Source organism: Heterodontus francisci, chromosome 30, assembly GCF_036365525.1.
Source record: "Heterodontus francisci isolate sHetFra1 chromosome 30, sHetFra1.hap1, whole genome shotgun sequence".
Taxonomy (NCBI): Eukaryota; Metazoa; Chordata; class Chondrichthyes; order Heterodontiformes; family Heterodontidae; genus Heterodontus; species Heterodontus francisci.
The window spans coordinates 42,639,749-42,662,902 of record NC_090400.1 but is presented as its reverse complement, the minus strand read 5'-3'; the positions used below and the strand labels follow the sequence as shown (position 1 = coordinate 42,662,902).

Sequence of the window (23,154 nt, the reverse complement as noted above, 5' to 3'; positions counted from 1 at the left end):
CTTCTATCAGTTAGCCAATTCTTAATCCAACTGGCCACATTCCCCATTATCCCATGCCTCCTGACTTTCTCCATAAGTCTACCATGGGGGACCTTATCAAATGCCTTACTAAAATCCATGTACACCACATCCACTGGTTTACCCTCATCCACTTGCTTGGTCACCTGCTCAAAGAATTCAATCAGGCTTGTGAGGCAAGACCTACCCCTCACAAAACCGTGCTGACTGTCCCGAATCAAGCAGTGTCTTTCCAGATGCTCAGAAATCCTATCCCTCAGCACCTTTTCCATCAACTTGCCTACCACCGAAGTAAGACTAACTGGCCTGTAATTCCCAGGGTTGTTCCTATTCCCTTTCTTGAACAGGGGCACAACATTTGCCACCCTCCAATCACCTGGTACCACCCCCGTCAACAGAGAAGATGAAAAGATCATTGCCAGCGGCTCTGCAATTTCATCCCTTGCTTCCCATAACATCCTTGGATATACCCCGTCAGGCCCGGGAGACTTGTCTATCTTCAAGTTATTCAAAAACCCCAACACATCTTCCCTCCTAACGAGCACTTCCTCGAGCTTACCAGTCTGTTTCACACCGTCCTCTTCAGTAATACACCCCTTCTCATTCGTAAATACCGAAGAGAAGTACTCATTCAAAACCTCACTTATCTCTTCCGGCTCAACACACAGTCTCCCGCTATTGTCCTTGACCGGACCTACGGTCCCCCTAGTCATCCTCATATTTCTGACATACGCGTAAAAGGCCTTGGGGTTTTCTTTTATCCTACCCGCCAAGCATTTTTCATGCCCTCTCTTAGCTCTCCTAATCCCTTTCTTCAGATCCTTCCTGGCCATCTTGTATCCCTCCAGAGCTATGCCTGTGCCCTTTTTCCTCAACCTTATATACGCATCCTTCTTCTTCCTAACAAGACTCTCAACCTCTCTTGTCAACCACGGTTCCCTCACATGACCATCCCTTCCCTGTCTGACAGGGACATGCTTATCAATGGCCCCTACTATCTGCTCCTTGAAAAAGTTCCACATTTCGACCGTGCCCTTCCCTGCCAGCATATGCTCCCAACTTATGCTCCTCAGTTCCTGCCTGACAGCATCATATCTACCCTTCCCCCAATTGTAAACCTTGCCCTGTTGCACATACCTATCCCTCTCCATTACCACAGTGAATGCTACAGAATTGTGATCACTATCTCCAAAGTGCTCGCCCACCAACAGCTCTATCACTTGCCCTGGTTCATTACCTAGTACCAAATCCAATATTGCCTCCCCTCTGGTCGGGCAGTCTACATACTGAGTCAGAAAAGCTTCCTGGACATACTGCACAAACACTACCCCATCCAAACTATTCGATCTAAAGAGTTGCCAATCAATATTTGGGAAGTTGAAATCCCCCATAATTACTACCCTGTGACTTCTGCTCCTTTCCAAAATCTGTTTCCCAATCTGCTCTTCCACCTCCCTGCTGCTATTGGGGGGCCGATAGAAAACTCCCATCAAGGTGACTGCTCCTTTCCTGTTCCTGACCTCAACCCACAGTGCCTCAGTCGGCAGATCCTCCTCGAAAATTCTTTCAGCAGTTGTTACACTATTTCTAACTAACAATGCCACCCCCCCACCTCTTTTACCACCATTCCTAATCTTATGAAAACATCTATAACCAGGTACCTCCAAGAACCATTCCTCCCCCTCACCTATCCACGTTTCAGTGATGGCCACAACATCGTAGTCCCAAGTGCCCATCCACGTCTTCAATTCACTCACCTTATTCCTGATGCTTCTTGCGTTGAAGTATACGCACTTTAACCCTTCTCCGTGCCCATCTGTCCTCTGCGACAGTGCTACCTTCCCCAATACCTCACTACACTCTTTGTCTTTCTGAGTGGACCCACTGGTCCCTGGACTACAAGTCCGGTTCCCATCCCCCTCCCAAACTAGTTTAAACCCTCCCGAACAGTACTAGCAAACCTCCCTCCCAGGATATTGGTGCCCCTCTGGTTCAGATGCAGCCCGTCCTGTTTGAACAGGTCCCATCTTCCCCAGAATGCAGTCCAATTATCCAAGAACTGGAAGCCCTCCCTCCTACACCATTCCTGCAGCCACGTGTTCAGCTGTGCTCTCTCCCTATTCCTAGCCTCACTATCACGTGGCGCCGGCAACAAACCAGAGATAACAACTCTGTCCGTCCGAGCTTTCAGCTTCCAGCCTAACTCCCTAAACTCACTTCTAACATCTGTGCCACCCTTCCTTCCTACGTCGTTGGTGCCAATGTGCTAAAGGCACTATATAAATGCAAGTTGTTGTTGTTGAAGCACTTTAGCACGCTGAGTCACATATCAGTGCCCAGTTTATTGAAATACTGGCTCTTATTTTATCATAAAACATGTATATTACAAAATGCTGGAAAAGGCACCATGGTATAAATCATCTACATTTTCTGAGCTGACCAGACTGTCCTCTCTTAAGAAAATAGACCTTTTGCATCAATCCCTCATTCCATTCAGAAACGTCCACCATTAGTTCTCTGGGGTATGAAATTAGGCTTTTAGGAGGTTAGTGCAAATAAATTTACATGTGTTTAGAATATTTGGGTGTGACCGAAACTAGGAATAAATCAGTGACAGATGTGCGTTTATAGAATATTTTACTCCATTCGATTCTTTTTACTGGTTAGGAGGCAAGGGCTTGCACCTCTGCATTCTCTATTGGTGTTCGAGATGAATTCTGGTCGTTGTGCTGAGCAGGCAACCTGCTCCAAATCTGCTGCCGATGCCATTCTGAATCATACCTTCGTATTGCTAACCAGAGTGACAAACCAAACTTGCATCCCAACCACTATGGCCAGATTTGCTTTGTGTGTGGTGAAATCATAAGCACATTTACAACTTCAGTACAATTGAGGGAAAATTAGGTAATGCTGCATTTTCAGAGAAGAGTCTTTCAAGATGGGAGTATATGCTGGAGATAGGGCTGTTACTTGACAGCCTCAGTTCTCTGACCCACACTCCTGTCCAATGATGTGTTGTTCTAGAAGCACAGCCTCACTGAATTTTATTGTAGTGAAGGAATTTCCCACCCCTCATGTATTAATTAACCAGCTCCACTGCAACACTTATTTCACTGTCTGGTCCCTGCTTGCACAACTTGTTTTATTTCTTAGTCACTGTTCCTCACGCAAGTAAATGCCCTGTTTTGATGGCCGCATCTTCCCAATTCCTGTAGAATTAAATGGGATAGTGATCAACAAACTCACATTGGGAAGGCCAAAATGCTACTTCAGGAGAGGAGGAGAAAGTTTAGAGTATGGGAAGAGAGAAATGATGAAAAGTCAGGGGATCACTAGTCTCCACTTACCTAGATGAATGCAGCTCCAACAACACTCAAGAAGCTTGACACCATACAGGATAAAGCGGCCCACTTGATCAGCACTCCACCCACCACCTTAAACATTCACTCCCTCCACCACCAGCGCACAGTGGCAGCAGTGTGTACCATCTGGAAGATGCACTGCAGCAACTCACCAAGGATCCTTCAATAGCACCTTGCAAACCCACAACCTCTATCACCTAGAAGAACAAGGGCAGCAGATGCATGGGAACCATCTGCAAGTTTCCCTCCAAGTCACACACTATCCTGACTTGAAACTATATCAGCACTCCTTCACTGTTGCTAGGTCAAAATCCGAGAACTCCCTCCCTAGCAGCACTAGGGTGTACCTATACCACATGGACTGCAGGGGTTCAAGAAAGCAGCTCACCACCACCTTCTGACGGGCAATTAGGGAAGGACAATAAATGTTGGCCCTGCCAGCAATGCACAATCCCACGAATTAATAAACAAAGGTAGCACGGGTTGGAGGTCAATGGATAAAATGGGACAAAGAGATAGATAAAACACTTCTTAAATGGATGTGTTAAAATACAGCACTAGGCTGGTGAAAAACACCAAAGGAACACTGAAGGAATTATGAACAGAAATATCCAAAATAATCAGATAATGTACAGTCTGGTGCTAGCAACCACTTTGAATAAGACACAAATAGCACATTGTGAAAGAACAGGTCCTCTGTTCTGTGATATATCTGCATGTTTCAATGTAACATTTGTATCACATTCACAAGAGGCATAAACACCATATTTTAGATGTTGAAGTACTTAAGATTCAGAGTTTTGGCAAGAAATCTAGGCCTACTCCTTTTAATAATGGCTATGGTAGCATAGTGGTTTATGGTACTGGGCCAGTAACCAATATTCAACATTTAGGAAGGACAGGAAAAAAAGGAAAAGGAGGTGGTATTGCGCTGATAATAAGGGATGGGATCAGTACTTTTGTAAGGGAGGATCTCAGATTGGAAGAACAAAATGTGGAATCTGTTTGGGTCGAGCTGAGAAACAGCATGGGGCAGCAAACATTGGTCGGAATTGTTTATCGACCACTAAACAGTAGTGGTAGTGAGGGGCATGGAATTAATCAGGAGATTAGAGAAGTATGTAGCATGGGTAATATGGTCATTATGGGTGACTTCAATCTGCACATATGCTGGGTAAACCTAATGAGCACTAATACTGTGGAGGACGAGTTTCTGGAGTGTTTTAGGGATGGTTTTCTGGAGCAGTATGTTGAGGAATTGACAAGAGAACAGGCTATTTTAGATCTAGTATTATGTAACGAGAATGGGCTAATTAATAATCTTGTTGTAAAAGAACCTTTAGGGATCAGAGACCATAAAATGATAGAATTTTACATTATGTTTGAAAGTGAGGTAGTTCAATCTGAAGCTATATTTGAACAAAGGAAATTATGAAGTTATGAGGGGCAAATTGGCTGAGGTGGATTGGGAAAATACATTAAAAGGTATGACAGTGCATAGACAATGGATAGTCTTTAAAGAATTATTACATAGTTTACAGCAACGATACGTTCCTCCAAGGCACAAAAACCCCAAAAGTAAAGGCAGTCAACCATGGCTAACAAAGGAAGTTAAGGATTGTATAAGATTAAAAGAAAAGGCCTATAATGTTGCCAGAAATAGTAGTAAACCTGAGGATTGGGAGGATTTTAGAATACAGCAAAGGGGAACCAAGAAACTGATAAAGAAAGAGAGAATAGAATATGGATGTAAACTAGCAAAAAACATAAAAACGGACTGTAAAAGTTTCTATAGGTACACAATAAGGAAATATTTGGCTAAGACAAATGTGGGTACATTACAGTCAGAGTCAGGAGAATTTGTAATGGGGAATAGAGAAGTGGCAGAGAAGCTAAATGATTACCTTGTGTCTGTCTTCACTGAGGATGATAGAAGAAATCTCCCAGAATTAGAGATCCAAGGGAGTAGGGAGAATGAGGAATTGAAGGAAATTAGTATTAGTAAGAAGGTTGTATTGGAGAAATTAATGGGTCTGAAGGTTGATAAATCCCCAGGACCTGATATTCTACATCCCAGAATGTTGAAAGAGGTAACTATGGAGAAAGTGGATGCATTGGTGATCATCTTCCAAAGTTCTATAGATACTGGAATGGTTCCTGCAGATTGGAAGGTAGCAAATGTCACCTCACTATTTAAGAAGGGAGGGAGAGAGAAAACAGGGACCTACAGACCTGTTAGCCTTACATCAGTAGTAGGAAAAATGTTAAAATGTGATAAATGGACACTTAGATAATAATGATCTGATTGAGCATAGTCAACATGGATTTATGAATGGGAAATCATGTTTGACGAACCTGTTGGAGTTTTTTGAGGATGTTACTAACAGAATTGATAAAGAGGAGTCGGTGGACGTGGTATACTTGGATTTTCAGAAGGCTTTTGATAAAGTCCCCCACAGGAAGTTGGTTGGCAAAATTAAAGCACATGGGATAGGAGGTAATATACTGGCATGGATCAAGGATTGGTTAACAGGCAAAAATCAGAGAGTAGGAATAAACGGGCCATTCTCGCTTTGGCAGGCTGTGACTAGTTGGGTACCACAAGGATCAATACTTGGGCCCCAGCTGTTCACAATATATATCAATGATTTGGATGTGGGGACCAAATGTAATATTAAGTTCGTAGATAACACAAAACTAGGGGCAATGTGTGTTGTGAAGAAGATGCAAAGCTGCTTCAAACGGATTTGGACAGACTTAGTGAGTGGGGAAGAATGTGGCAGTTGGAATATAATGTGGAAAAATGTGAGGTTATCCATTTTAGTAGGAGAAACAGATGTGCAGAGTATTTCTTAAATGGTAAGAGATTAGCAAGTATAGATGTACAAAGGGACCTGGGTATCCTGGTCAATAAGTCACTGAAAGCTAACATGCAGGTGCAGCAAGCATTTAGGAAGGCTAATGGCATGTTAGCCTTTATCACAAGAGGATTTGAGTACATGAATAGTGAAGTCTGTTCAATTGTATAGAACCTTGGTTAGACCGCACCTGGAGTACTGTGTGCAGTTTTGGTCCCCTTACCTTAGGAAGGATATTATTGTCATCGAGGGAGTGCAACAAAGGTTTACCAGACTTGTTCCCAGTTTGGCGGGACTGTCCCATGAAGAGAGATTGGGGAAAATGGACCTGTATTCTCTAGAGTTTTGAAGAATGAGAGGTGATCTCATTGAAACCTACAAAATACTTAAAGGGATAGACAGGGTAGATGCAGATGAGATGTTTCCCCTGATTGGGGAGTCTAGAACCAAGAGACACAATATGAAAATAAGGGGGAAGCCATTTAGAAACATAGAAAATAGGAGCAGGAGTAGGCCATTCGGCCCTTCGAGCCTGCCCCGCCATTCATTATGATCATGGCTGATCATCCAACTCAGTAACCTGTTCCCGCTTCCGCCCCCCCATATCCTTTGATCCCTTTTGCCCCAAGAGTGAAATCTAACTCCTTCTTGAAAACATACAATGTTTTGGCCTCAACTGCTTCCTGTGGTACCGAATTCCACAGGCTCACTACTCTCTGGATGAAGAAATTTCTCCTCATCTCAGTCCTGAAAGGTTTACCTCGTATCCTCAGAACCTCTGGTTCTGGACTCCCCCACCATCGGGCACATCCTGCATCTACCCTGTCAAGTCCTGTTAGAATCTTATAGGTTTCTATGAGATCCCCTGTCACTCTTCTGAACTCCAGCTAATATAATCCTAACCGACTCAATCTCTCCTCATATGTCAGTCCCGCCATCCCAGGAATCAGTCTGGTAAACCTTCGCTGCACTCCCTCTATAGCAAGAACATCCTTCCTCAGATAAGGAGACCAAAACTGCACACAATATTCCAGGTGTGGCCTCACCAAGACCCTGTACAATTGCAGCAAGACATCCCTGTTCCTGTATTGAATCCTTTCGCTATGAAGGCCAACATACCATTTGCCCTTTTTACCGCCTGTTGCACCTGCATGCTTACCTTCAGCGACTGGTGTACGAGAACACCCAGGTTTCGTTGCATATTCCCCTCTCTCAGTTTACAGCCATTCAGATAATAATCTGCCTTCCTGTTTTTGCTACCAAAGTGGATAACCTCACATTTATCCACATTATACTGCATCTGCCATGCATTAGTCCACTCACTCAACTTGTCCAAATCACCCTGAAGCCTCTCTGCATCCTCCTCACAACTCACCCTCCCACCCAATTTTGTGTCATCTAGGAGAGAGTTGAGGAGAAATTTCTTTACTCAGAGGGTTGTGAGTCTTTGGAATTCTCTACCATAGAGGGCTATGGAACCTCAGTCATTGAGTATATTTAGATATTGACAGATTGCTAAATATCAATGACATAAAGGGATATGGGGATAGTGTGGGAAAAGGGCATTGAAGTGAATGATCAGCCATGATTGTATTGAATGGCGGAGCAGGCTCGATGGGCTGAATGGCCTACTTCTGCTCCTAGAACATAGAACATTACAGCGCAGTACAGGCCCTTCAGCCCTCGATGTTGCGCCGACCTGTGAAACCATCTGACCTACACTATTCCATTTTCATCCATATGTCTATCCAATGACCACTTAAATGCCCTTAAAGTTGGCGAGTCTACTACTGTTGCAGGCAGGGCGTTCCACGCCCCTACTACTCTCTGTGTAAAGAAACTACCTCTGACATCTGTCCTATATCTATCACCCCTCAACTTAAAGCTATGTCCCCTCGTGTTTGCCATCACCATCCGAGGAAAAAGGCTCTCACTATCCACCCTGTGCAACCCTCTGATTATCTTATATGTCTCTATTAAGTCACCTCTTCTCCTCCTTCTCTCTAACGAAAACAACCTCAAGTCCCTCAGCCTTTCCTCGTAAGACCTTCCCTCCATACCAGGCAACATCCTAGTAAATCTCCTCTGCACCTTTTCCAAAGCTTCCACATCCTTCCTATAATGCGGTGACCAGAACTGCACGCAATACTCCAGGTGCGGCCGCACCAGAGTTCTGTACAGCTGCAGCATGACCCCGTGGCTCCTAAACTCGATCCCCCTACTAATAAAAGCTAACACACCATATGCCTTCTTAACAGCTCTATTAACCTGGGTGGCAACTTTCAGGGATTTATGTACCTGGACACCAAGATCTCTCTGCTCATCTACACTACCAAGAATCTTCCCATTAGCCCAGTATTCTGCAATCCTGTTACTCCTTCCGAAATGAATCACCTCACACTTTTCCGCATTAAACTCCATTTGCCATCTCTCAGCCCAGCTCTGCAGCCTATCTATGTCCCTCTGTAACCTACGACATCCTTCGGCACTATCCACAACTCCACCGACCTTCGTGTCATCCACAAATTTACTAACCCACCTTTCTACACCCTCATCCAGGTCATTTATAAAAATGACAAACAGCAGTGGCCCCAAAACAGATCCTTGCGGTACACCACTAGAAACTATACTCCAGGATGAACATTTACCATCAACCACCACCCTCTGTCTTCTTTCAGCTAGCCAATTTCTGATCCAAAGCACTAATTCACCTTCAATCCCATACTTCTGTATTTTCTGCAATAGCCTACCGTGGGGAACTTTATCAAACGCCTTACTGAAATCCATATAGACCACATCCACGGCTTTACCCTCATCCACCTGTTTGGTCACCTTGTCAAAAAACTCAATAAGGTTTGTGGTGCACGACCTACCCTTCACAAAACCGTGCTGACTATCTCTAATGAACTTATTATTTTCAAGATGATTATAAATCCTATCTCTTATAACCTTTTCTAACATTTTACCCACAACCGAAGTAAGGCTCACAGGTCTATAATTACCAGGGCTGTCTCTACTCCCCTTCTTGAACAAGGGGACAACATTTGCTATCCCCCAGTCTTCCAGCACTATTCCTGTCGACAATGACGACATAAAAATCAAGGACAAAGGCTCTGCAATCTCCTCCCTGGCTTCCCAGAGAATCCTAGGATAAATCCCATCTGGCCCAGGGGACTTATCTATTTTCACACTTTCCAAAATTGCTAACACCTCCTCCTTGTGAACCTCAATCCCATCTGGCCTAGTAGCCTGAATCTCAGTATTCTCCTCGACAACATTTTCTTTCTCCACTGTAAATACTGACGAAAAATATTCATTTAACACTTCCCCTATCTCCTCCGATTCCACACACAACTTCCCACTACTATCCTTGATTGGCCCTAACCTATCCTATCTCTAGTCTATGTTCCTAGACCTGGACTAATGATCCAGCGATGCGACCACTGAATTTAAATTCAGTTAATCAAATTAATCTGGAATAAAAAGCTAATATCAGTAATGGTGACCATGAAACTACCGAATTGTCATCAAAATCCATCCAGTTCGCTAATGTCCTTTAGGGAAGGAAAGCTGTCATCCTTACCTGGTTTGGCCTATATGTGACTCCAGACCCACAGTAACATAATTGCCTCTTAATTGCCCTCTGAAATGGCCTAGCAAGCCGCTCAGTTGTACAGGGATGGACAATAAATGCTGGCCTTACTAGTGACCTCACATCCTACGAATGAATGTAAACTAAAGTGCTTAACAAGTTTATGTGTGCTCATCCATGTTGAACTTTAAGCTGGACAAATGTACATTCTCAGTTTTTTTTTGCCATCAATATCAAAGGTTCCAGTGACAGCTATAACTGGGTGTGGTTCACACCATTTCACATTCAACAGTTTAGACAGCTCTTCCCATGAGTTGTTCTCAATGCCTGTTATAAGTAAGAGTACATCTTAGGTATTCTGCCATTCTGGAGGTTACTTGACCCGGTCAAAGAGTTAAACAATTCTAGTAAATTGCGTACTGGACTATACGTAGCCTCACGTCATATCTTTAGTCTTCTCCAAGTGGCAGAATACAGATCTAAGACCGGAATGTATTGGTTAAAATACTTACAGTAAACTAATAACAAGGTGAAATAAGCAATAACTGGACAGGACAGAACAATATTCCCATACATACAACAGAGTGACCTCTAAAGCTGCAAAGTGCTATGACTGCTTTACTCAAGAATTAATTTGATTTTTGAAAGGTGTCTCCAAGACTCCATCTACAGTAATCTCATAGTTCAAATTTCAGTGCTCCGATTCAAAATGATCTCTTGTCTGTCAGCCAAACTTGGCAGCTTTGAAGCTCAAATTCTTTGACGCCATGATTGCAAATAAAAGAACCAATACTTTGAAAAGTAACAATTATGTTGTCCTTCCTAATAGTACTCTAAAATTAAAATACAATATTCCCAAAACACTACAGAATGCTAATGCTGAACTCCAGTTTGTTTATTCAGCTTTAACAACCAACAGTTATACACATATAAGTTATCTCTGACACTATGTTCGCATAAATTTATATTTTATCTCTTATGTAAATACCAGGTCAAAGCATCAGGCAAATGGACTGTCAGTCATCTGAATTCCATGGAAAAATGACTGGAATATTTTAATTTTAGTTATATATGGTTTTAAAAATATAGACAACCATAAAGATGTATTTTCAAGTTTCAGCTCAGTCAGTTTAACGCAATGCCACATCCACAGTTTTACATGTGATGTTTCCACTTGTCAAATCTTTCACTTTTTGGTGGGAGATTGGCCAATTTAACAGTGTGTTCAGAGCAGTTTGGTACTGTGAACTCATGATGTCAAAAAAAAGGCTAGAGATTACCTTGAGAAGTTCATTTAGAAGTCTAACATCTATCAAAAGTTCAGCCTGTCCACCTGTGGTAGATTCAAAGCCAAGTCCCAGAGTTGAAGCTGTTCATATTGAGTACATTACCTAGTTCTTCAGAAATATTTACATCTTAATTTATTCTAATATGGACATAAAAATAGTGTCTGTGGTTTTTAGCATTTTATTCAACAATCAATGTTGTGTCACATTTCCTTCATCTTCATGTGATTCATTCCATACTTCTGTAACAGTGTGCTTGTATGTTTCTGTGTATTTCCATAAAGACGTGAGATATGACAAGGAACTGGACGAGATAGATACAACAGGACAAACATTAAATGAAGAGCAGTTTGTAGAGGTGAGAAATAGATCTCTCAGTCGACTAAATAAAACCAATTTGAGTCCATTCTTTTTGGTGCAGTATATTTTAATTTTCAACAGCGGGCATTTGGTCAATTCATGTTGACAAACTAAGTGCAATTGGAACACTGGAACGGTTTCCAAATTTATGAACTTGAAAATAGTAATAGAGTGAAAGTGTTTTTAAGAAAATTACTTATAATTTTATATGCATGCTCGGCTTTTTAGTTGCATATTTACAGCACTGCTCTGCAGTGATTTCCCAACATATATGAAGAATTGTTCGTAAATCATCCTCAACATTTATTCTTTCTTACAATATATCTAATTGAAAAATATTTATACATGATTGATATGGCTTCTTGACTTACGCTAGCAACTAAGGAAGGATTTTCAAAGATAAATGATTAAGATAGCTGTATTTTGTTGATCCTACCAGTTTCATTTTTGTATATGAACAATGTAGAATGAACATCTGATTAGTGGCTTCTTGGTTATTGAAAACATCATTCCTTTTGCCAGTATAGGTGATGATGATTTCTATTTAAAAATTAGAAAACACTGTTTAGTTTCTTGTGGTATTGCACATGGTCAAAAATTTTGAAAAGCAGTGGTGTAAAATTTCCATGGGGTTCCCCAAATATCCACTGTAACGGGCAGAAACCCAGGAAAACTGACCGCTTATGTCATTTCTCTGGGGTTTCAGCAGATCTTCCAATGAATTTACAGTGAAGTAGGATCAGAGCATCCCCACATAAGTTCCTCAGGTTTACTGCTGAAAATAAATTCCTTTATTTTGCACAGAATAGAGATAAAGCTACCAAGTCTTGAGCTGTCTCCGTTTGTCCCTTCTTCTAATTCATTCTGTTTCCCACTTTCCCTTTGTCTGCCTGCCTCTCACACATTTTCTTTGAATCCCTGTCCATGTGTCTTTTGTAACTCTCTCTTTTGCTTAACTTCTTCCCTCTTTCTCTCAGCTCTCTTCAGTATAGCGTAGCTTTTCCTCTCCAGGTACACACCAGGTAAATGACAGGCATGGGTCTGCTATGTCCCTGCAAGGAGACAGCTAACAAAATGTTTCCTCTTTTGTGCCATTTTAAAGCCCATTTGATTTTTCGGGTTTCCTCTCTTCTCTAACTGGCCTTTATAAAATTTCAGTTCTTTTCTGAAGCAAGCATTGTGTCCTCCAAAAATGTAAAAGGAAGGGAAGGGAGTATACCTGTGGTATACTTTAGATTACAAAGGATAGAAAGGAATATGCTTTCAGGTTCTGACCTAGAAAAGAACCTCAGGCTAGAGAACAAGTGCCATTGAGACAGGCATAGCTGTAGATCAGAGATTAGAGCAAACAGCAGCTCGGTGACAGCAATAAAGCATGCTCCAAATCAGGAGTGAGAGTCCTAGGAACAGGGCTTCAATGGGAATGAGAGGGAATTGAGTAAAGCCTGTAAATCAATCCAGCAGGCTTGGGAACAGCAGGCAATCAAATCAGAGTTGAAGTTATGAAGGTCTGTTGAAGTATGGGGCTTGGGGCTGCTCTGGATTGGGTGCGAAGGGCTAGAGAGACATGTGGCAGCCTGATGGCTTCCAAAAATGTATTCTGGTTGTTTTCTTTGTTATGGGCACTGGAGATGAGGGACTTCAATTATGTGGAGAGACAAGAGACGCTGAGATTGTTCTCTTTGAAGCAGTGAAGCTTGATATAAGATTAAAAGAGGTGTTCAAAATTATGAGGAAGTTTATGAGAGTAGATCAGGATAAACTATGTCCGCTGGCAGAAGGGTTGGTAATGAGAGAGCACAGATTTAAAGTCATTGGCAAATAATCCAGGGGAGAAATTAGGAGAATTTTTTTTGTTACAATCATTACAATCAGGAATGCACTATCTGAAAGGATGGTGGAAGCAGATTCATTGGTAATTTTCAAAGGGGAATTGGATATACACTTGAAAGGAGAAATTTGCAAGACTATGTGTTCTATTCCAGAAAGCCAGTTGGTGAAGGATAGAACTGCAGCCAATCTTTACACACTTTTATATTTATTTACAGAGCATACACCTCCTAACCCAACAACCACAGTTTTAGTCTGTGTCTATTTATAGGAGCTCAAGTGAATCCACACTCAACACCCACCACCTGCATATAATTAAACACAATTAATATATAATTAACACTATGGAGGAACAGCAGGGGAGTGAGACTAATTGGATAGCTCTTTCAAAGAGCTGGAACAGACACAATGGACTGAATGACCTCCTTCTGTGCTGTATGATGCCATGATTCTATGTTGCAACAGCCTCACAGAACAATCAGATGCTTTGTGTATGCATTGTGATGGACACTAGAGTGCCTGCTAGCTCACCCCTGTTATTGTGTGGTCTTTTGGCTCAGAATGACAGGCCTCAGTTGGGTAGACTGAGCTGTAAAGTTTTAAGGGAGAATATAGAGAAGGTCAGGAATATTCATGAGGCCGGGGGCAGGAAATGGAAGTTGGGACTGTTTCTGGATCCCAAACCTGCCTCGGGGGTGGGGGTGGGGGGGGGTGGTTGTAGGAGATGGTCACAAGCCCCGACTTTCACGGGGTGTCTCCTTAATTGGCCTGGAGCCGGGTTTGGCAGACAATTAGTGGCTGTGGGGCAGGAAGGAGGCGGGGCTATTCAAGTGCAGGCCCAATTTAAACAGACCATGGCAGTCTTTACTGTGGCCACCCTTTCATTGTTTCATCTTCAGTTGGAAAAGCATAAATCATTAAATGTCTCAGGAGAGGCAGAGGCCTAGAATATGGGGCAGGGCAGCCTCTCGATTCGCAGATGTGGACCTGGAAGTCCTCCTCGAAGCCATAAAGGAGAGGAGGGAGGTCCTTTTCCCAGAGGGTGGCAGGAGGAGGCCACCCACCCAGACTAAGCAGGCATGGATGGAGATGGCTGACACAGTGTGGGAAAAGGTTTAATAACCGTAAATGCTTTGGCAAGGTGAGTGCTACCCCAACCCTCAGGTCAGGCCTCTGGGTGTTCACCCTCCAGCAGATACACCAGCAGAGGAGCCCGAGGCCACATACTGCTGAACATGGGAGGAGTGTGTGCTCAGGGCACTTACTGACTCCTCAGAATGGCTCAGAGTCTGAGGACCTGTAATCAGTGAAACATGCAGCTTCTAATGAATAGGAGCAGCAGTGCATCATGTTCCCTTTTGTTCTTGCAGGAGAAAAAGGCTCATAATGCCCGCAAGAGGGCCCTGACGGGAGGAGATGTTGCCTACCTTAGCGAGGGAGCCGTGCAAGCCAAATTGGGCATCCGCAATGGAGATGGTGATTGGAGAGTGGAATGCGTTCATTAACGGGGCGCAATGCACTGCATCCCATTCGGCAGCATACTGAAGACTTGAGTTGCATTGAGAAACACAGCAGATGCTTCTGCTTGTCAAGGCTAGTTCTCTTGATCCCTTCTTGTGTCTTCCACAGGTGCAGACTTCGAGACAAGGAGACCAACTCCCTCACCATCACTGGGCCAAGCACAGCAACAGCAAAGCTCAGAAGAGGCACCATCACATCTTACAAGCACACCCTCCACCAGCACAGATACAGCCACCTCGGTGGGTCCTCGCATGTAGTTAGATATGGTGGCACTTGGTGATGCGCACGCCACTAGTGTGCAGGAGGAGGTGCCATAGGCAGGATGGAGAACAGACACAGCCCTGCTTAGCTGGGTACAGGAGTCACAGGTAAGGAGGCTCTACCTAGACCAGCAGCAACAGATGTGCTCCTATATGTCAAAGTTCTCTGAAGCATTGCAGGGTCATGGGCTGAGTATGGAGGAGTCCATCCAGCTTATGTGCGCCATCATGGCTCAGGGATTTGAGTGCATGAACTCCTCCATTGAGAAAGTGGCCAATCTCTTAGAGAGGCATATGTGGCAGGACTTGGAGTGCATGCAGGAACTGCATAATGATGTTCAAAGGATGCATTCCATACTATGTAGCCTTGATTGATCAGTGGTGCTAATGGCGCAGGGAAGTCTGGAGGGGATGCTATTTGCACCCGAGTTGATCCTCCCTTCCAGACAACTGGAGCGCTAGTCACAGGCTGAGGCAGTCACCAAGGAGGATGGGAGTGCCACCCTTCACGGGGCACCATCATAATTGGCCTCCTTGGCCACTCTGATGGAGGGAGCATCAGTGTTCCTGCAATGATGCAGGTGCAGCAGCCTCAGGAGGTGTCTCCTCGACAAGGACGACCACCCCATGCATCTCAGCCGCAGGCAAAGACAAATGAGAAGGCTGCCCCCACCTCTTCCAAGGCCATAAGAGGAACACTGTGTATTCCTTTATGAGCACCGTGTAAATATTGACACACAAAGCCAGACGTGTGAGCCTCCTTTTATTAATGGCAGGACAAGAAAAGAAGTATGAAGTGGTGAAAGTGAGCAAGGGTCTATCTACAGTGACAGTGAAACCTCTGGGCAGATGTGCATCCTTTATTGGCAGTAAACGTTTACATGCTCCAGGCTGCATCTTCAATGGAAGTGTTAGCACAGAGAGCTCAAAGTGAGTTCCATACCATGCCTCTGCTGGGTCAGAGGGGCTTTACTCAAACGTGCCTGGATCAGATGATCCCTGACGAGACCCTCGAGTCCCACACCAAGCCTGGCCACCTCTCCCCTGCTGCCCTTCTGCCTCCTCTTTCTCCTCCTCTTCCAAGTCCTGCTCTTCCTCTTCCTCCCGAGCGTCCTCCAGGGCCTCACCCTCTTCAAGGTCCACTCTAGAGGGCCATGTTATGGAGAGCGCAGCAGACCACCATAATGAACAAGACCTTTGCAGGAGTGTTCTGCAGGGCACCACCAGACTGGTCCAGGTATGGGAACTATATTTTCAGAAGCCCGATAGCTTGCTCAATGGTTGTCCTAGTGAGCAGATGACTTCAGTTGTATCGCCTCAATTCTTCTGTCCCTGGTTCTCATAGAGGAGTTCTCTTCAAGGGATATCCCTTGTCCCCTAGATTCCACCCATGGAGTTTGGGGGATGGAGTGAAGAGTTGCAGCAGCCTGGACTAGCAGAGGATGAAGGGGCTATGGCAGCTGCCAGGAAAGTGAATGCACACATGGAGGAAGTTCTTGTTGTGGTCACAGAGCAGCTGAGCTTTGAAGGACTGGAAGCCCTTCCTTGATGAATCTAACTGGCCAGTCACTGGGTGCCTTGATGGCCACTTGGGTACAATCGATGATATCCTACGCCTGAAGAAATCTAGCGATGGAGGTAAAGCACACTGTCCTCTGTGCCTGAAAGGCCGTGTCTGTCTGGAATTGAATATACTGCCCAGCTGTCACAAATGGAGCACCAGTGCCCTGCAAAATGCAGTAGCGTGCAACCATTTGCGAGATGCCACTAAGGTCCGCAGCTGATCCTTGGAAGGAGCCAAAAGCGACTTTCAAGGCCACAGTGACTTTGATGGCTAGTGCCAGGACATGGCAAGCAGTGCTGTGAGGTGTGTGGCCTTTGGCGACGAGAGCACAGATCTCTATGACCATCTGCCTAGAGATTACAGTCCCCTACAGCACTGATTCTTGGTCATCTCAAGGTAGCTCTGCCTTCAGCAGTATGCTGAGGGTATGGCCTCCCTGTCCTTTCTACCCTTCATTCCTCTCCTCTGCCCTCCTGATGCTCAGAACTCTGCCTTTCCTGTGAAGGGTGTTGCTCCTTATCACCACTGGACCTAAAATCTGAGTCGTGCCTCAGTTGTCAGCTGCTGTCTTCCTTGTGCTCAGGCAGCCTCCTATTATGTTTGGCAGCCTTGCTCCCTCCTCTTATGGCTCCATGATGGCAGGAGGGGGACAACCCCCTACGCTTCCCTCAACCTCCACTGACCCAATGGAACCTGTGTGCCAATGGCCGAGTCCTCCTCTGCGCCAGTCACCCTTTCATGGGGCCCACCTAATTCCCTGGGGCAGCTATGACTGGCTCCCAACTGTGTGTCTGCTTCCATTCATGTGGTCTTCCCCAGACAGTACATGCAGCCCGTGCGCCCCATCAAAATCAGAACATAACCCCTTAACGAGCTGTCAGAGTTTTTTTTAAACAATGTTAATTGGCCCTTTTAATGGTTTGGGCAGGATCTCAGGGCCACCCTCCCCCCACTCTATTGAAACTCGCCGGCAGCAGGAATAGCATGAAACTGGCATGCCAGCCAACACTGGTATTTTTGTCCCCCACCCTCAGTGGACCTGAAAATTCAGCCCAGTACATCCAAAATTGCTTGGGTCAGCGGTGAGTTCTTGGAACAATTAAAAGATGAAAAGATTATGTTTATGGGTGTTTGCAGTTTCTTTTTCAGAAACGTTGATTTAAAGATAAAGATTAAACATATTTTACCAGTGGGAATGAAACTAACTCAGATGGTCATATGGTTTGATTCTTGTAGGGTACGTGTTTGCAGCCGCAGTAACATAGGGTAATGACTTTTATCATGGAAGTATGGTATACCCTAAGCTTCTTAGGACAAAATAGGCCTGCGAGCAAGTTACAAGACTGAATTCAATTAAGGGGAAACAAATAGTATCTTAAAGATAAACTCAGGTGATTTATGACAGCATCAGAACTGTGAGATTAGATGACAGCTGTCTAGCTCTCTGTAGCTAATGTATCATTTATACGGTATCTTTCATATTTATGGCTGAACATGTTTAATATTGTGTGTAAGACTGAGGTGGTACAATCAAGAAACTAATGTATTCATATTCATTGCGAACATTGATCCAACAGCATGCTGTGCCACAGAAAGAGGACCTACTGTATGACAGTAGTCTGCTGGGTTAACAGTCCTAGTCACCTAGTGTTTATGAATGGTGTCAGTAACTGAAAATCATTAATTTCAAAAGGAATATTGCTACTGAAATTGACAAATAGGCCACTGGGGGTTTGAAAAAGGGGTTTCTGCTTTTAAGAATTAATATTGTACATGAAACCTCAAATGTACTTGTCAACACTGACCTTCAATCCATTTTACAGATAAAAATTGCTACACTGCAACCATTATGCCATCATATTTTGACAAATAAGAGTGTAACTAAAATAGTCACAATGAATATAAAACTGCAGCTGTTTAGGAGCTCCATTTAGGTTGCCAGTGTTACATGTCTGCAGGATTTATCACAGATTCCTGCATAAACTCCTCATTTTCCAGGACCTTGAAACTGTGCAATTCTTTATCTCCCTGTTACTTCCTCTTGCAATTTTTTTTACAACCAGAGCTTGGTGTCATGGAACCATTTCATCCTGATTTATATCGTCTACTCTTATACTCTTTCTAACCCTGACATATTTTGAGCTTTGGCCCCTCACCTCAGTTTCTCAATTAACGGAAAATTGCATTGATTCTGAAATTGCATTGAACTCTGGAATGCTGATAATTTGTTCAGTGCAAATTCCAAATGAATACGGGTGAGTGGGGCTAATTAGAAAGTTCTTTCAGAGAACTGGCACAGGCATGATGGATTGAATGGTCTTCTATGCTGTAAGATTCTCTGATAAGGAGGCCCAAAAGAATCTTAGAATGCTGTGTGTTCTGACTTCATGATCAATTAACTCAAAAAACTTACATTTCTGTCTCTGCCCTAACATGTGTAAATTATTACGGAATGAATGGTTGCTATTACTGTACAAACACGTAATGCATGCATATGAAATATCTTTGTTTTAAACAGGATAATAGCACTGCTAAAATAGAAAACAAAGGGATTTCTTACGTGCTTAGCAGTTATATGCTAATATTGCAGAGTGTGACCATAATTCAGGAGCCCAGCATCAATCCTTCCACAGTCAGAAATAAATGTAACCAAGTCTGGCTTTCTGCAACCTATTTTTGCATATTCTGGGGGATTGTTTATGTATTAAAAGTTGCTCCTGACTAATCAGGACTGCCTGTTCCGGCCATCAGTTAGCACATTGGAATGTATACTCTTAGCTAATTTGTCCCAATGACATCTTTCAAATTCTCTGGCACAACTTATATATGCATAAGTAAATTTACCCAACAAAGGCTGTCAATACTTAAGAAAGAATCCTCATTTGTGCCTACATTATGGTGGAATTCCACTGTATGTGGTAAGGGAAAAGTGTTAGAAATGATTTACTGGATTGAAGTACATTCATAAAGTTCTCATTGAGTACAACAGCATTTTGCTTGTGATGGAATTTTTAAAATGTTCTTTTTGAATTTGTGCGTCCTCAAGTGTTTGACTGTACAGTATAGAGCCATAAAGTCTCCAGAGTATGGTTGGGAATACAGATTGCAGATTACTTAGGCTGGGATCTAATGGGCCACCCTGAGGCGGGATCAGAGGTGGGAGGACACAGAAAATCGCAGCGGGGGAGAGCCCATCGCCTCCATATCGCCCAGCGATCTTCCTGGGGGCGGGATAGGCTGACGATGGCCTTCCCGCCCAGCGGCAAATTGAGGCCCTTAAGTGGCCAATTAAAGGCCTCTTCCCACCGCTGCTGGGATCTTACCAGCGGCGGTGGAGGGGAGGGGGCGCTGCACGAGATGCCCTCCTTGCAGGCTTTGGAGGGGGCTTCCTCCTTCGTGGGCAAGGAGCCCCCTCCCGCTGGACCGCAAGAACACCCCTCCAGCCCCCCTCGCTGGGGCCTTCTGGACTGACCCCGCCGACCACGCCCGCCAACCTTTTCTCTGGGGTTCCGGTGCTGGGCCTCCGCTAAATTGCCGACCCTCTAATTTACAGGCAGCTCTTGGAGCCTTTAAAGACTTCAAAGAGATGGGGATCCCGCCTCCTAAAACTTTGACAAAAAAAGACCGGAGGATCGCTCCGGCTGGGGACGGGGCAGGTGGGTGGAAGGAAAAGGCAGAGGCAGGGTTTCCCCTGCCTTTTCTGCCTGGCACCGGGAATCCTGCCTTCAGTACAAAATCCAGCCCTTAATCTTTTACCTTTGGAAATAGCAATCTATTAATGACTCCCGTTAATTCTGAAAAGGTTGGCAGGGGAAAATAAATGTTGCTGCTCCCCAAAGAACAGAAGTTCTGACACACTGCCCATTATGGTAATGGCTAGTTTATCAGGAGCAGCAGTTCAAAACCCAGCCACTTTTTTTCCCTATAAGATTGATGAAATACCATTTTCTCAGCAAAGTGGAAAGATCTGAGAGTAACGCTGTGCGTTTTACAGTGAAGCTTTGTTCAACTTGATATCCTCTCCCAGTTTTCTTCTTTTGTCTCCCTCCCACCCCTCCCTGACCCTGTAGCCTTGCACCTCCTTGAGCTAGGAATGTAGACTTGCCTGCAGCTGCTCCATGCAACAGTTAACAATCACAAAGCACAACAAAGCACCATCTGGTGCAAACACAAAAGGGACTGAAAATGAAAGTTTAAATGTAGGAGCACATTTTCATCAATGGTATTTCAAATTAAAAGTTTTGTTACAAACAAAATCAAAGCTTTCATATTTGTTGGATGTGGAAACTTCATATTAATTTTCATTGTCATTTGTTTTTATCTGTATGAGGGGAAGCAACATCTAGTCGTGATCTTAGGGACGACTAGTTGTAAGGGCGTGCATAGGAAAATATTTAAGCATGCTCCAATTTTCAATGGAATCTGTTTTTCTTTTTTATGTAGTTTTTTTTCATCCAGATGCTCCATCCCTTGCATGAGAAAGTGGTGTCATGCTAGACCCCCACCTGCCAAGAATGAGGCACATCAATTTTGTCATGATGTCATGGTCCTGTAGGTTTTTTTCAGGAATATGTGATTTGCCTTTAAGGTTTGCAAGGGATCAGTATCGCTTTAAGAACCAGCAAGCCTCAGGAGTTATAGCAAGGTGCATTTTGTTGCCTTAGAAACAGCCATTTGGAGACTGCGATTCAAAGGGTGCATTCTCATTACCATGGAAACAGCCACTGGGAGTGAGTCTCATGCGATACATTTGTTACAATTCAGTTTTGAACTGGCTTTGAGTTGAAGACAGTTTGTTCTAACAGAACACACTGACACAGAGGACACAACTGTGATGAGCACACCTGAAAAACAGCTCTCAACCACTTAAACTGAAGGAAGAGGATTTTAGTCTGTTTATTATTATCTCTCAAAATTCTAAAAAAAAGTCAAGCTAAAACAGAGATCTCTGGTAATTTAAATTGAAGAAAGGGAAGTTAGACTGTGACAACCTTTTATCCCTCAAAAACTCTAAAGACAGCTTGATTCCACTGAAAGTGTTTGCAAGTCCTTAATTGTTGAAATTCGCTGGAGAAGGAAAGCATCACCTACTGAAGTTAGACTACGTACTGTTCTACTGTGGATGAACCTTTTTTCCTGCATTGGACGACTGTGAGGTCTTCAAGCAACTTTGGACTGTAAATTTGCAAGGACTGTAATTTTTTCTATTTTAAATGTTGTTTATAGCTTCATAGTGTTTAAGAATTTAGTTCTAATTAAAGAGTTAATTTGTTGATTTAAAGACACCTGGTTTCATTAGCCTCATTCGGGGGGTTAATAGATGGTACAATTTGGCTGGGTCTTTGTTTAATTTGGAAAGCTTTAAATGATATGTTAGCTGATCTGTGGAGCGGCAGGATTGAATTACCATGTGTTGGTCCCACCACAATCAGAATCGTATATTTTGATTGGGGGCTTTGACAGGAGCGGTCAGTCATAACAATGAACATTGATTTTTAACTGCTGTTGGAGTAAGGAAATGACTTGTTAAACAGATCAGCCATGGCTGGAAAAAAAATTTACATACTAACAGACTTCGAAAGTGAGGAAGCGCATTCCAGGGCCTGCTAAGGAGGATACAATCCACAAGGGCCAGGACTGGTTAAACCAGCTGGTCACATGACTACTTGACTGTTCCAATGTTTTCTTTTGAACTGGCCACAGAGAGTTTGAAGGCAAAAAGTCTGTTTGCTCCTGGACTGAGAAGATCTCTCCTGTCTGCTCCGATCTCTTTCTCACAAGCCTCTGAATCCACTGAAGACACATGAACCCCAAGAGAGAAAAGTCTCCTACAGTGAACAAGGTTTAAGAAGAATACTGGGCCCCAACGAAAAGCAAGATCTACCTACAATCAAGGTCTCTACAGTGAGCTCCAAGAACCATAACAGATATTGCCTCAAACTTTTCCACTTTATTTCTTCTGCTCTTTTCTGTCTCTATTTGCATGTGTGTATAGCGTATGCACGCTAGCGCGGGCACGTCATTTATCTGTAGGCATTAACCGAATTAGAATTTAAGTTTAATAAATGTCAACTTTTCTTCTTTAAACCTAAGAAAGCCTGTTTCTGCTGGTTTCTTTACCTTATAATTGGAAAGCGGTGAACAAGGATTCACTAAGAGGGAGCTAAAGACACGGTTTGTTTAAAATTAAACACTGTTATGGTAAGACCAGGTGAAGGCTGAGAGGGACGCCTAGATACCTTTCTCACCTGGTCGTAATAGTGACATGTAATCTACTGCCAGACACCTGGCAATCCTGCTGTTGAACCATTAGCTGGAGGTGTGCAGGGCACGAAACCAGCAGCAGGAGGCCACAGACAGGGATCCTTGAAGACAGCCCCTTGCAATCCGGAGTGTGAAGGGAGTAACTGATCAGGACTGGAGGGGTGAGAGAAGGTGGAAGAGAGAATTACAGGATGGAGGGAGCGGGAGATTTGAGCTGAAGGATGGTTGGAAGGTCAGCG

General features: G+C 43.7%; 1 protein-coding gene across 1 annotated transcript in view; it reads left to right on the top strand.

Annotated features, from left to right (window-relative positions):
• The window catches only part of LOC137346711 (serine-rich adhesin for platelets-like), a 109,387-nt gene that overhangs the window by 47,024 nt on the left and 39,209 nt on the right, over positions 1-23,154 (top strand). The window contains exon 5 of the mRNA XM_068010445.1: positions 11,401-11,474. Coding sequence (XP_067866546.1) covers positions 11,401-11,474 — 74 coding nt within the window. The remainder of the gene's footprint in view (positions 1-11,400; positions 11,475-23,154) is intronic.